General features: G+C 38.8%; 1 protein-coding gene across 2 annotated transcripts in view; it reads right to left on the bottom strand.

Annotated features, from left to right (window-relative positions):
* PLDP1 (phospholipase D P1) overlaps nt 1–15306 on the bottom strand; it is a 349866-nt gene that overhangs the window by 18944 nt on the left and 315616 nt on the right. Inside the window, exon 18 of one of the 2 annotated variants that reach the window (XM_089419468.1) lies at nt 11676–11741. The exons of the other annotated variant lie outside the window; for it this stretch is intronic. Coding sequence (XP_089275594.1) covers nt 11676–11741 — 66 coding nt within the window. The remainder of the gene's footprint in view (nt 1–11675; nt 11742–15306) is intronic. 2 annotated transcript variants of the gene reach the window in all.

Raw genomic sequence — 15306 nt, 5'->3', positions numbered from 1 at the left:
CTGAACTAACAGCTCATTCAGTAATAATTACAAGAGACAAGTCAGATTTGGATTATCTACATTTTTTGTTCAAACAAATATATGTATTTCAGCTTTTTTCTCAATGTTTAGTCTTCACATTGATTAGCATAGCCTTTGCACTTCACATCACTTTCAGCGTTTTATATTCATCATTCAACATTTATGTACACTTTCCATTCAACATAAATTATCACTAATGTGCTTAGTGACATCAATAACATTTATCAACATTAATCAATCAACTTAACTTGACATCAATGCCAATATTGCCAACAAGAAATTCCATACATTACATATGTGACATAAATATGAAATAGATAATAAAAGAGACACTTACAAGTATAGCGAAATCTTCAAATCATCAATAGAGACAAAAATTGAAGCTCCAAGATAAAATATAACTCTTTCCAAACATCAAAATGCAACAAGATTCCAATTTGTCTATCAACAAGGCTAGCAAAATTCTCAAGAAAAGATACAAGTCCAAAACCAAGTGATGATCAAATTAAATGATTGTCACATCAATATATATCCTTCCCTAAAGGGTTTGATTTGCCTAATAAGGCTTAATAATGCCCCAACTAATAAAATAACGTGCAAAAATAACATTCCTTGATGACAAACCCACCTAGATAACTCCATAATACAAAAATAAGCCTCCCAATAATAGATACAATAGGTCGAAGGGCCACTGAAGAGGCCTACTGGAGTCCAATGTCTCCCAAGATTAATGAATGTGCTCCAAACATAGTGACAGAGAGGGTGGACCCTTTATATCCAAGCAAATAGCATGTGGTGTCCCCAAGTGGCTATGGGGGCGCAAAACACGTTCATGGGTCTCCAAACGGGTCGAACAAACTTGTATCACATTTGTAAGGGTTGGAAGAACAATGCCAGCCCTCCCATTGTCTCCCATGACGAGGCACATCCTCATCTGGGCCCTCGATCAGCTGCCAAGTGTGTTGTGCAGGAGTGGAGTCAGCTACGAAAGGTGGTCCATGTGCATCATCACCATCCAATAGGTGGAACTGGAGCAAGCAATAAGTGGAACTAGAGGATCCCACGAAGTGGCAATCTGCTCTCTGTTACAGTGGAGACCCTTGGCTCTCAAAGCTCACCCTACAAATGTCAATATGGCCCTCTAGAGGGCTTGGACCCTGTATAGGGAGACCAAACCCCAGACGAAAACCCACCTACAATCCTGTATAAGATCCAATGCGTCCCCTCACCTTCCAGTACAACCAAACATTAGTGTAATCGAGTAAATGAGCTTACAAATCATGGAACCAAGTGGACACTTCATGGTGGCATGCCCTTCCATAATGGGCTTCAGAATGTACAAGTGCCTCCAAGTTCAAGAAGAAAGTTAACCAAGGACCCTATTAGGTGGTTTCCACCTCTAAGGGGGTTACATGTCCATGGATCATCCATCAAATGGCACGTGGTATGTGAGATAATGATGGAATGGAGTCGGGCATTAGGAGAGGCCTCCAAGCCACATGCCATAGTACAAGGGTAGCTAAAATAAGAGAAGCCCACACTTTGGTATATGAATGTAGGAGGAAACAATCGTGGTACATAAGTTACCTCGACCATTGTTTTTCCACCCTTCTTCGTATACCTTTACCTTTTATAGATTTTTCTTTTGTAAATGCTCGGGGCTCCAGGGGATGAGAGCATGATATGTAAGATATAGCAGTGAATAACCCCTTAAGGTGGGGCAGTTCATTGCCCACCAAGTTTTGGGACAATCATGGGTTCCTTAATGATGTAAGGAGCCAATATGAGAGGCCCTACGAACCAAGGTCATGACCATGATGATAGGGGTAGATCTCATGTTTGCCTTTTGCCGACGTGCTAAATTTGTATGTCCTGGCCATCTTTTGCATTTTATGGTACATTTCCTATTGAGAGTGGTAAATTTATGCTTTTTCTTTTTCTTTAGCTGCATCATCGTTCGAAGCATCATTCCTGGCTCAACCCTAAGTGTGGACAAGGGGAAGGGGAGACTAACTCCTTGTGGACCCAATGGACAAATGTGGATTCGGATGGGAAATATGGTGAATGGGGTTATAATGAGCGCAAGGGAGTGATGTGTATGGTTTCAAGAAGTGGGACCACGCAACCAAAATCGGGGTTTCCCATGTACTGCCACCCCTAAAACTAGTAGCCAATAAAGGAGATCCCACAGGACTAAGATACAAGGTTAACCATCAAATTGGATAGAGGAGGCAAGAGTACAAACCAAGCCCACTCCTTTCACCGAATCCCCACACTAATCCATGCCCAAACGTGTCCATGATAAGTAAACAAAAATACACAACTACACATTGTAAACAAAAATACCCAACTACACAATGAAAAGCCAAACCTCTGGGTTTGGAAGGCCCACCTTCAAACATGCAATCATACCAGTGTCAAGAAATCTAGGGGCAGCTAGATTAGATGATTTCTCTTACTTTGATAATTGCTTGTGATGTTCTTTTACTTAACTTGATGTACTATTCATTCGCTTCTTTATTATTGTGTTCTTTATCATCAAACAACTACCAAACAATGAAGATCAACGAGACAAGAGGACACAAAATGTAGGTTGTAAGTCAGGGCCAAAACCTCTCCTCTTGAGAGCAAAACCCACAAGAATTCTTCTCTTCTTATAGAACTTTCAAATGACGAATTCCAAGACCTATGACTCTTGTCAAAGACCCCTCCAAGACCACGTCAAATTCCTCTTTGATGAGCTTACTTCTTCCAAGGTCAACTCAAATCAACCCTACTTCACAACAGCTGCAATTGTTCCTTCGACTGTAATTTCGGAAGTGTAACTCTTTGACTGCAACTTCGGCCTCTACTGCAAAAACCCTAGCTCACACGTGTGGGTGGAAGATGAGAAATTTTGCTTCCTTTCTCCTTCGCTTGAATAACCTTTTCTTCCTTAACAATTTGGCTTCCTCTATTGATGATTTTTGCTCCAAACTTTAGCTCCTTATGATGGTTTCAATTTGGTCTTGCTACAACAAAATTATGCCCTAGATTCTTCGCACATGTGAGAGATTTTGCCCCAAAAACAACCTTCTAAACTTCGATTTCTTCTTTTTTGTTCTTCTCCTCTTTTTCGCTCTCCTTTTCGATCTTCTTCTTGCCTTTATCGAACTACTTGTGTGCTTAATGAATGTCTCTCAAGTGAGATCGAAGTCTCCTTACATATAGGCTTCTCATGATGGTCAAATAGCTGCTTGTTAGTCAACTTTTCCCCTACTTAGGCAGACTTTTCTTGGAGTTAAGTTTGACTTGTCTTGGAGGGTTTCTATGACACATTTTGACTTACAATAATTTTCTTGATATGATATAAGATGCCCAAAACGGTCCTTCATATATGACAATGACTCAATTGACTTCTTCACTCTATGACAAACCCTACAAGCATTGAATGGGTGGTTGACCTACAAATAAATTGACCTTGAGCATGAAATCCATGCTACAAAAAACAATAATAATAATTTTCTTTCTCTTTACAATATACAAGAATCAAGAATACATTTCATATTTATGAAGACCAAACCTAGTTACCTATTTCAACAAACGGACGGGAGAGGGAGCATATGGCTAGCTCGGGTGGTGGAGATAGTGGCGCATCGAGCTATCTAGTGGATGTCGGCTGAGGATCATATAGGAGTAAAATTTTCTCCTTTAGATACTACCCAGGGGTGGTGGGTAACATTTCTCAGTGACATAATCATGGCATATTTTAAGGGGCGTTCAATTCATATCGAAGGAACTAATTCCCTAAGGTTGTGAATTGGTTCGTCTATCTAAACTAATTCCATCATTTCACTCAAGAAAAACACATCTAAACAACAGATTTTTCATTGTTTTCTTCAGCATAGGGAAAAGGAAAGAAGAGCCCATGTTCTATAGACTTCATTTGTCTTCAAATTCAAAAAATTCTCTATGTTAGGTGTTGTCCACATTCTGGCTTGGTGGAAGCCAATTTTCTGTCAAAGCACAATCTAAAATAATTATGAACTTCAAATTGCAAAACTCTACTTGCAAGGTAGACCAATACTTCTACCAATATAGAAGATGACTAACACAAAGGGTTTTTTATTTGAGAGGAATTTCTATTGCCAGTACTGTTACTCACCACTTGTGTATACAGCGAAAGTTTTTTCTCTTAGATGCTCCTCAGTCAGTAGCCAACAGCACCTTGCAACCCCCAAATAGCTCAATGTGTCATTTTCTCCGCCACCTGAGCCAGACATGTGGTCCCTCGCCCATCTGTTATGAATGTATATTTGAAGGTGGGCCTCACAGCCCCAAAGGTATGAATTTTCATTGGTTTGGTTGAGTAATTTTGTTTACTTTTCATGTGAACTTTTGGGCATGGATTGGTGGGGGGATTTGGTGGAAAGAGTGGGTTAGGTCCATATTATTGTCTACATTGCTTGATTTCATGGTTACTCTTGTATCCTAGTCCCGTGGGATCTCCTTTGCTGGGAATTAGCTTTAGGGCTATCACTACATGGGAAATCTTGATTTTGGTTGCGTGGTCCTACTTCCCGACTGCATAAACATCACCCCCTTCGACTCATTTTAACCCATTCATCATTTTTCCCATCTAGGTGCACATGTGTTCGCTGGGTCGACATAGGGTTAGCCTCCCCTGCCCCTTGTCCACACCTTGGATCGGGTCTGGAACAATGCCGCGGAGGTTGATACAACTAAAAGGAAAAGAAAAGCATAATTTGACCACTCTCAAGAGAAAATGTACCACAAAATGCAAAAGATGGTCGGGACATACAAATTTAGCACGTGAACAAAAGCCAAACATGAGCTCTACCCCTTATCCATGGCCATCACCCCGGTTCCTATGGGCCCTAGATGAGCCCCCTCCATCATTAAGGAACCCATGATTGTCCCAACCCCTGGTGGGCGATGAACTTCCCCACCTTAAGGGAGTATCCACCGCTAGATACTACACATCATGCTCTCATCCCCTGGAGCCCTGAGCAGTTATGATCAATTAAAGGCAAAAGGCATATGAAGAAGGGTAAAGAAACAAAGGTCGGGGTAACTCATGTACCACACTTTGCTGCTTCCTCCACTCATACACCAAGGCATGGGCCTCCCTTAGTATAGCTACCCTTGTACCATGACATGTGGTCTGGATGATTCCCTTGATCCCCACTCAGTTCCATTACCATATCATTTTCCACCTGCCATTTTAGGGATGTACCATGGGCATGTCCCTTTAAAGGTTGAAACCACCTAATATGGTCCTTGATTAACCCCCTATTGAGCTTGGAGACACTTGTACATGCCAAAGCCCACTATGGAAGGGCATGCCACCATGAAGTGCCCCATTGATTCCATGACTTGTAAGCTCTTTTACCTGATTATTTTGATGGTTTTTTGTATTAGAGGGAAAGGGAATACATTGGATCTTATGCAGGATTGCATGTGGGTCTCCATTTGGGGCTTGGTCTCCTTGAACAGGGTTCGAGCCCCCCTCCAAAGGGCCACATTGGCACTTGTAGGGTGAGCTTTGAGAGCCATGTGCCTCCACCATAGCAGAGAATACTTCATGGATCCCCTACACCACTCGTTGATTGCTCATGTTCCACCCTTTGGATGAGGATGATGCACCTGGTTCACTATGCTCAGCCGGCTCCACACATGCACTGCTACAGAGGGAAGGCTTATTTCATTATCCTAGCCCCTACAGATGGTCTACAAGCATTTTCGATTCACTTGGAGACCCATGAGGATGTCCTTGTCCCCCCACACCCACTTGGGAGCACCACAGGTTCTTGCTTGAAAAACAAGGGGCCAACCCCTTGTCCACTATGTTTGGAGTCCAATTCTTCATCATGGCACCCCTTGGACTTCATTAGGCTTCCTAAAATGCCCAACGGCTCACTTTGTTCATCATTCGACCCTCTTGAAAGGCTTCTTATTATGTTATTGAGTTATTTGGTGGGCTTGTCACCAAAAGTATTGTTATTATGCACATTATTTTATTTTAAGGGCTCAATTAGGCCAATTTAGCTAAATCGAACTCATTAGAGTGTATAAATACAAGTGAGATGATTCATTTTGATAATCACCACTTTGATTGGGTTCTTATCTCTTGTGAGATTTTCGCTATCCCGTTTAGAGGAGCACTTTGGATGTAATGGATGACTTTGGATGTTTGGATATCTCTCTTGTCTTGGAGCTTCATTATTGGAATAATTTGATGATTCGATCTACTCTTTTATACATGTAAGTACTCTTTTAATGTTTATTCTTGTCATTTACTTTTGTCACATGAATGTTGTTGGTGTTAATCAATGTTGTCATTGATGTCAATATGGCATTGGCCAAGATGGCAAATATTCTTGAGATGCCTAATGAATATCGTGAAACCATAGAATGAGATGATAAGGTTGAATACAATAGATGCCTGGTTCCAGATGATGATGTCATAACTCTTGTTTGATAAGAATGTCATCAATTAATATGTCAAGTCACTAATGAAGAAGTCTTAAGAAGTGCCAAGTGCCAAGTATTTAAAGGCCCTTGATGACATATGGAGGACTACATTTGATGATGTCATACTCTTGATGAATGACCACAATTGATGATGGCACTTGATGAGGTCTTGATAACATGGTTGGAGATCATTTGATGGTTGGAAGACTATTTTGGAGTTCTCCTAATGATGTTGCACTATCACTGCACTACTATATGATGATATTGTTGATGTGTCATGCTACATGGATGTTGCACTCCTACATAATGACACTATGATCATATGATGACATTGATAACAATGAAGAAGCCAAAGAATAAAGAAGCCACGCTGTTCCAAACATTCCTCATGTTGTCCCAAACTTTTTGTGCATAAAATTTAAGGATAGTCACAAAGAAAAATTATTTTGGACACCTTGGAGGCATCCTTTCAAAATGGATCCTAGACCATCTTAAACAAGATTTTTTCCTCTTTCTAACTGGCCTTTATTTGCCCCGAAACTCCCAATAGTTTGTGAGATATTGAATTTTTAAGTTAAGGAAATTATTCCTAGTAGTGAGCCGACCTACACTCAGTCATACAAGTCGGCCTCACTTCAAATAGACGTGTCCCTTCAGTTATAAACGAAATCACTATAAATATAAACCTAAATTCGTCCATTCAAGCTCAGATTTTTCGATGGAGACAAGACAAGAGGTAGAGAAGAAGCCACAACCTAGAAAAGCAAGGAAGACAAGTTTGTGGAATTGTTCTTGGGTTAAATAGTCTCCCACAGGTTCGAGCTAGGAGCAGAGAAGTTGTCATGGTCGAAGCTGTCGTAGTTGTCATGGTTCAAGCTTTCGTAGTTGTCGTGTTCGCAGTTGCCGTAGTTGAAGTTTTCGTAGTTGTCGTGGTTGAAGTTTCCTTAGTCGCTGTGATTGAAGTTGTCGTAGTTGTCGTGGTTGAAGCTACTGTGGTCAAATTTGTCGTAGTTGTCGTGGTTGAAGCTACCGTGGTCAAATTTGTCGTAGTTGTCGTGGTCAAAGCTGTTGTAGTTGTCATGGTCGAAGCTACCGTAGTTGTCGTGGTTGAAGTTGTCGTAGTTGTTGTGGTTGAAGTTGTCGTGGTCAAAGTTGTCGTAGTTGTCATGGTCGAAGTGTTGATTTATTGGGATTGGAAAAATAGAGCTTATTGAAGTCTTCTCTTGAGAACATAATAGGGCAGAATTGGAGAACTTTGTGAAGCAGCATATTGAAGATTTGTGGAGATCATTGAAGACCATGATGCATTGAAGCCATCATGAGGTGACCTTGAAGAAGTCTTTTTTGGGTAACATGAAGAGCAGTTGTGACACCTTCATGTGAAGAACAAGGTTGTCATTGATGATGTGACGTGGAGACTAAGTGAAGGCATAGTTGAAGATTGACAGGGCTTGTTGAAGAAAACATTGGGAGCTGTGAAGTATAACCAAACATATCTTGACTAAGTAAAGCTAAGGGTTGGAGCCTTGTAGAGACAAGGTTGGTGCCTTGGAAGATAGGGTCAGAGCCCTAGAGGATAGGAGTCCTCAAGAAACCAAGTTGGAGCCTGAACCAGAAATAGGGTTGGTGCCTCAAAATTGACAAGGTTGGTGCCTTGGGAAGTCCAAGTCGGTGCCTGGCATATTACATGTTGGAGCCTAGGAGATTGAAGATTGGTGTCTTCATCTAGGGTTGGAGCCCTACATATATTGTACTTGATTTATTGAAAGAAGAAATTAATAAAAGTATTTATTCTATCATTGTTCATTTTGTGTTCTAAATATCAGTGATCTAACTAGTAAAAATAACAATTGAAAAGGAATATTGATTCACGCCCCCTCTCAGTATTTCCATCAGTTCAGATTTTCGCTCTACAAGTCTGAAATTTGCTGCAGCTCTATATGAAATTATGGGGATTTTTGTTCTTTATAGTGTTGCATCATGTCATGGGCCATTTATGAATGGGTGAATGTTCCTAGAGATAATTTATGTTAAATACATCTCGATAAGTCATCATTTATTGCAAACCGAAGTATAAATTCCTTGCAGTGTGAAAATTCCTTAAACCCGGGAATTCCTACTGTAGCACTGATGATATTTCTTCTACTTGTTATATTTACATGAACAAGTTATTTGTAGTTTCCTACAACAAACATTGAAATACATACACTACAACCTACACCATTTAAATAATATGCCCAAACAAGAAATTGAACAAAAGAGAAAGATACACACAAATGACACAGTTGTTTTTGGATAAATGTCCCTGAAAAACCCAATGCAGGAAAATCGGGGTAGCAGATCTGAGGGTTTTATTATTATGCAGTAGTTTTCTGAATACAACTTCTGGATGCCCTTCCGACAATCCAGTTACAGAGAAATATGACTGGTAGAAGAAATTTGTGAGATTACCTCACCTTACCCAGCAAGTCTCGGTTGATTCGACCGCTGAACCAACGTGTCCCCAACTATTTCTGCGCCGCCCCTACATGGAACCTGCGTCAGCCTCTAAGGCACTGCATTGCCCTAGCGTTGGATTGATTTTCTCTTCTGAAGCTCTGACGTCAACCCTCCCGGCTCAGAACATCAAACCCCAGCAAATTTTCAGACTTCTTCTTGGAGAACTGCATTACCTCTACATGAGCCCTTCTGGCTCAGCATCAACCCCTCCTGGGTACTGCACTGCCTCCTTCTGGGGTCTCTTTGCCTCTCTATTGCATATCCTGACTCAGGAGAAGACTCTCAACCAAACTATCCCTGCCCCTCACTGCAACAATTCACTATCGAAATTCTCCCAACAACTGCTTTGCTTCAGAAAATCGAACTTCTGAACTCTCTGTGTCTTTCCAAATGACCCTCAAGCCTCCTTAAATAATCTCCTCATTGACATTCAACAGCCCAGATTAGAAGTTAATCAATGAGTAAGATCATTTCTACTTTATCCTCGTCTTCTTCTAGAAGTGACACCCACAGTTAGATTAATACCCATTAATTATTTTATTTTCTCCCATTAAAAATAATTAATTATTTTAATAAAATTGTTTCTGGGTGGAATTTCCCAAAACACTTTCTGGGTTCTTTGGAATACATGTGTCCAAGCCTCCCTACACAATTTGAGACTTAGAGCGCATCCAATGCTACCAGAAATCAACATGCAGTTGTTGTTCTTGTGTTCTAAATGCCATATGAAGATGTTGAAGGCCTCCTTTATTGCATGAATTCTTCCTAAACCATAAATTCTCATGGACTCCATCTCTGCCAAAGGACAAGGCACTAATTCTCTATTGGTGATCATTTTCAATGCTTATTCTTTTCACCTCCCTCTTCTTCTAGGCCTAGCCTACATAGGTCACCTAAGGCACCAATTATCTCACAATCTAGCCCTCCAAACACTTTGATTTTTAGTCCACAATTGTGCTGAGGTTTGCTCTAGAGGCCCTCCAAATTTGAAGCAGATCTGACAATGGGATCTTGAGATATAGTAAGCCTTAGCTTAAGGACCATTTCTTACCCTAGTCTTCTTGGTCCTCATTAGGATCATTGAATTCAAACCTCAAAGAAAATGTGTCCCTTGATCCTCTTCTCCTCCCTGATTAGGTCAAGCCCCTCATTGGGTGATCAACTCCATACCCTTGACCTAATTTTGGGTCTGCTTGGTCCCGTGTAGTCCCACAACCTATTAACGTCAATTCCACAAAGATCACACAAAGACCAATTCTCCATAAGGGTTTCGAGGCCTAAGAATCATCTTTGCTAGATATATTGCCAAACCTTAGCCTCGAGAATCCTCTTAGCCCTCCCTAGAGAGCACATCACCTTGCTTCTCGAGCAAGAAAGCCATATAATTGAGTCTCTCTTGTGAATAGGCCTTAGGAATCACTCCTTGCCCTCTCATTATTCCATTCATCCAGTGTTTTCCCTTACACTGAGTCTCCTCCCATCGGTGAAAGTTGGTAAAGAGCAGGGAGCTTTTACTGAAGTGACAGTGGACTATTGCTCCATTGTTGCCCTTGACCTAGTAGTTTCTCTATAGGATCCCCTTCTAGGACCCCTGCTAGTTTGAGCGATAACAAGAACCTGGTGCATAATAAAGTCTATTGTGTTCCTTGCTTCAACTGTTTCATGTTCAAGTTCATTATCCCTACGATTCGTGCTTCTAGTTGGTGTTTCTCAATGTATTTAACCTCCATGATTGCTTCCCTATCTACACCACCTGTTCCTCATCTAACTCAGCCTGTATTAGATTTACCAAATACCTGCATGTTTTGAACATTTTTACTGCCATCATCTCTGAGAACAAGTTGGTCAAAATTCGAGAAATTTGTTTCCAAGTGACCCCATATAATGCTTACGACTTAGCATTAGATTAGCTGTGGTCATCATGTTCATATCAGTATTGTACTTTAGTAGTTTTGTACAATGAGTTGTCCTCAGTTTAGTCTGTCTTCTAGAGAACAGTAGCTCTCAACTGAGAGGTTTAAGTTCACATGCTATGTATCTAATGGGTCTCTCTTTGTATGCCATCACCAGTCATGTATGATCATACTTTGATAATCTTAATCAGAAGCCTTCGCTGCACAGTTTGCCACTACTATTAAGTTTTGTCTCTCCTCTTGCAATTAGAGGAATTATTTAATGTCTTCTCACCAATCTTAATTTTGACTCATTTCAGTGTTACAGCCTGAACATTTGATGATGCCATCTGCTAGCAATCGCAGTCGTTACATCTTCAGCAAACATAGTGGTTTTGTCTCATTCCCCGATTGGCTATGAGTATGAAAGCTAAACTTTTGATATGCTTTAATTCAGATTTCATTTTTTTCTCAACAAAGGTAATGCATATTTATTAAAAAATATAGGTTAAGGTTTTGAATCCCTGATTTCTAATTTCTGGATGAGAACCACACCCGCACAACATTCTTGAAATTCTGATTCCACCCACAGTTCATGTCACTTAGCTAATAATACATCAGTCAAAGTGTAACTGGGGGACTTCTGTTTTAAGGAAGGGAAAAAGCATGCAAAGGCCACATCATACAAATGACCATTTATCCAAACAACAAAATGAAAATCTTAAAGCAATATCACAAAGCTACATATAGCATCCCAGAAATATGAAAATATGTAATTTCAATAGTCACCTCTGCAAATTCCCTCCAGATATGTGTGTATGTCTCGTTAGACACAGGATCTTTAATGTTGTTCACCTACAAATCAAAATCATTTGTGTAAGCTATAATTCTACTTTCATTGTTAAATTCCAAGATGAATACACTTTAAGATAGATGAATACATTCTTAGTGAGTTTCACACTGGAAAAACATATTAACCTCGGAAAACAGTGAACACACATTATTATAATAAAGGAATTATGTCAAAAGAACTTCCGTGTGGCAAAGGTTATAAATCTCTTGTTTCTATTGAATTCCACTTTTGCAGAAAAGGTTTAATGTTTGAACAGGTTATTACATCCCAAATTTCAAAGATTATACTTTCATACACATGTTTTAGTACATATTCTCCACAGAGGCACTGGTATAGGGAGAAAATATAAAATAAACTCTAACATCATATTCTGCCCCTCTTACTTGCTCAGATGTACATGGCAGGAAACGTAGACCCCATTGCCCAATGGACAGGCCACCTATAAAAAAATTTGAAGATCACAGAAGTCCAGCAAGGTGTTTCTGCCCATTTCTCTCTCTATCTTCTCTCTCTGCTCTTTATGCAAATTCTGTGCTCCTGAGGGGGAAATTGTAATAAATGACACTAGCATGGTGAATTTATGTAACAGGCTTAGACCTTGGAACCCTGGTTACTTAGGAAGTCACTCTCGAGCCTTTTTTTTCACTTGATTAATTATTTGCGCATTTCAGTGACAAATAGGTAATGGAGTTTTTTCACTTATAACCTCCAAAGCTGGAGTGTGTTTGTTATGAATATAATTCATATAAAAATAATAAATGTAAATATAAATATAATAATAATTAATTAACTAATAGTTAGTTAGTTAGTAATGAAGAGGTATGTCCCTAAGGACATGACCATTGGTGAAGAGGTATTTTCCTAGGGTATATAAGAAGACCTTCCCCTCATTGTAATCATATCACATCAATTCTTTTAGACAATAACCAATATACAATTACTTGTCCTACTATGAATGTTTACATCTTTGAAGTATTTTGAAGATTACTTCGTTGTGTATACAATCTTTGTTCATTACATTGGTTTCAAAGCCACTTTGCTTGATCACCAAGCCTTTGGCCATCAACCCTATCTTTGTTCATTACATTGGTTTCAAAGCCACTTTGCTTGATCACCAAGCCTTTGGCCATCAACCCTATCTTTGTTCATTACATTGGTTTCAAAGCCACTTTGCTTGATCACCAAGCCTTTGGCCATCAACCCTTCATCCGTTTTCATTGGAATTCAGACTTTTAGCCACAAGAAGCTTTTGGAGGTTCTCCAAGGTTAATGTCAGGCCATTGGCCATTTAATAAAAATAAATAAATAAAGGAAAAAAATTATTGAAATATATATATATATAGAAAAAAGAGATTAAAAAAAAATACAGTTATTGAAAATAAATAAATAAGTAAAAAAATAAAATAAAAAGGTGTATATAAAAAAAATTATAAAAAAAAAAATTGAAAATGAAAGTGTCAAAAATATAAAAATAAAAAGTTATAAAAATAAATAAATAAAAAAGATTAAAAAAAGGAAAAAAAATATTAGAAATTAAAAAGACAAGTACCAAAAAGATAACAAACTTACCTGGTAGTCGAAGTCGCCATCTGCATTGGAATCATCATCCGGTTTCACAGCTGGCACTATCCAACTATCATCGCCACCCACCAAAGACCATCCAACGACGCATTCGCAGCTCCCGACTATCCATCGCTCGTCAAAACGTTCGCCACCTTTGTTCGCACTTGTCCATGCACACGTCGACTAGCGTTGCCACTCTTACAGCACACAACCTCTACGTTGATCCCACCACTGCCAATCACCAACCACTTGTAGCCTACAGACCACTTCCCTATGCACGTCGTCAGAGAACCCTCTACCCTATGGCCAATCTCTTACCCCATTTGCATTGATTCCCACTGCATTCTAACCAACGGCCTCCCACTGCCAGCAACCGCATACAACCTCTACACGACCTACCAACGCAATCACTACTGCGACCTATAGACCATTCAAATATTTGAGCCGCAATTACCAGAAAATTGTGTGAGAAATTGTGTATTCGAAGAATGACGTTGAATTGAATGACATGACGTTAAATAAGGGACGACTAGTCCAACAAATTGAAAATAATAATTTATATGCCTTAAATTAAAGTGAAGGTTATAAATAAAGGGACATAAATTATTATACTCATATCTAAAATTAAAAAAGTTTAATTTACAACTATAAAGGGAATTTTATCGACAATATTATAAAGTGAAGGGAACTAACAAAAAAGCGGTGGTATATTATAAAGATATAGAAGGATACTTTTACTATTATATTTTATTACAAATTCCCCAAGTTTCATTTCAACAAAAAAAGGGAATATCATAAAAAGGTATTCAAAGTTTCAATGAGGAATTTAAAAAAAAAAGGGTCCATAAAAAGTTAAAGGATGCCAAGAAAAAGAGAAATATTAGGGTATATTTCCATCAAAGCAATATGGAGTCAATAACAGAAGAGAAAGGAAGATTCTCCTATAAAGGTTATTCAGTGATGGATCATAGAATAATTACATTGAAATGAAGTATCCAAGGAAAAGAAATTAATATCGCTACCAGCACAAGCAACGAGGAAAATTACATCAATATTAACTTGGCAAATCAGCTATTAATTCAAGAGCCAAGTATTGGTGAAAGAAATGATATTTCTGGCCAAAAGGAATATGAAATTAGTAATTTACAAGTGACAGTAGATCATTATGAGTACATATCTCAATTCCGTGTTTTAACTATGTTTAATAGAAATATTGACATAATTCTCGATCAACCTTGGTTTAAGGAATTGGGTGCATTCTTGTTAAACATAGAGAAACAAGTTTTGACGTTTCCTTATAAGGGGACGATGGTCATGTTTCGAGACATAATAAGCAAGACAAAATCAATAACACCTTCATTAGAAGACTCCAAGGATATTTCGGTATTGATGTTTCAAGATAATAAAAAAATTATACTGAAGAAGCAGAAAGAAATTGAAGAAGTCATCTCCAGTAAAGACAAAGAAATTTCGCACCTCAGAGATCACAATGAAAAATTACTTGAACAAGTCAAGAAAGCTAAGGCCACAAAGAAGGAACTCATGAAACACTTATCAAAACAGGAAGAAGAAAATTTATGTTTAAAGAACCTTAATCAAAGGCTAATAGAACAAATCAAAAGTACAAAAGATAAAGAGAAGGATACAAAATACAAAGTCAAAGATTCAGAAAATGACGAACTTTCACGTCTAAAGAATCATAACCAAGCCCTATTTATGGAAATTAAGAAGCTTAAAAGCGACAAGAAGTCACCAAATAACAAATTAGAACAACTTACTCAAGAAGAAGTATTGAAATCTCCAATCATAATAGTCCAAGTCGAAGAAAAAGGAACAAATACCGATCCCATCAATATCCCAACTCAAGAAGAGGATAAATCATTTAAAGTGAAGACGTACTCAGAAGTTGCAGTCCAAACAACAAAAATTTCAAGTGAAGATCTTGCAAATAATCAAGCAATTTTTGAACCTGAAAGGAATGAGATACCCCCAATAAAACAAGAA

This window comes from Pinus tabuliformis, chromosome 4_1 (assembly GCF_031772625.1).
Source record: "Pinus tabuliformis cultivar Carrire ecotype Pingquan chromosome 4_1, CPIR1, whole genome shotgun sequence".
NCBI lineage: Eukaryota > Viridiplantae > Streptophyta > Pinopsida > Pinales > Pinaceae > Pinus > Pinus tabuliformis.
The sequence above is the reverse complement of the archived record's forward strand: the minus strand, read 5'-3'. Positions and strand labels throughout refer to the sequence as shown.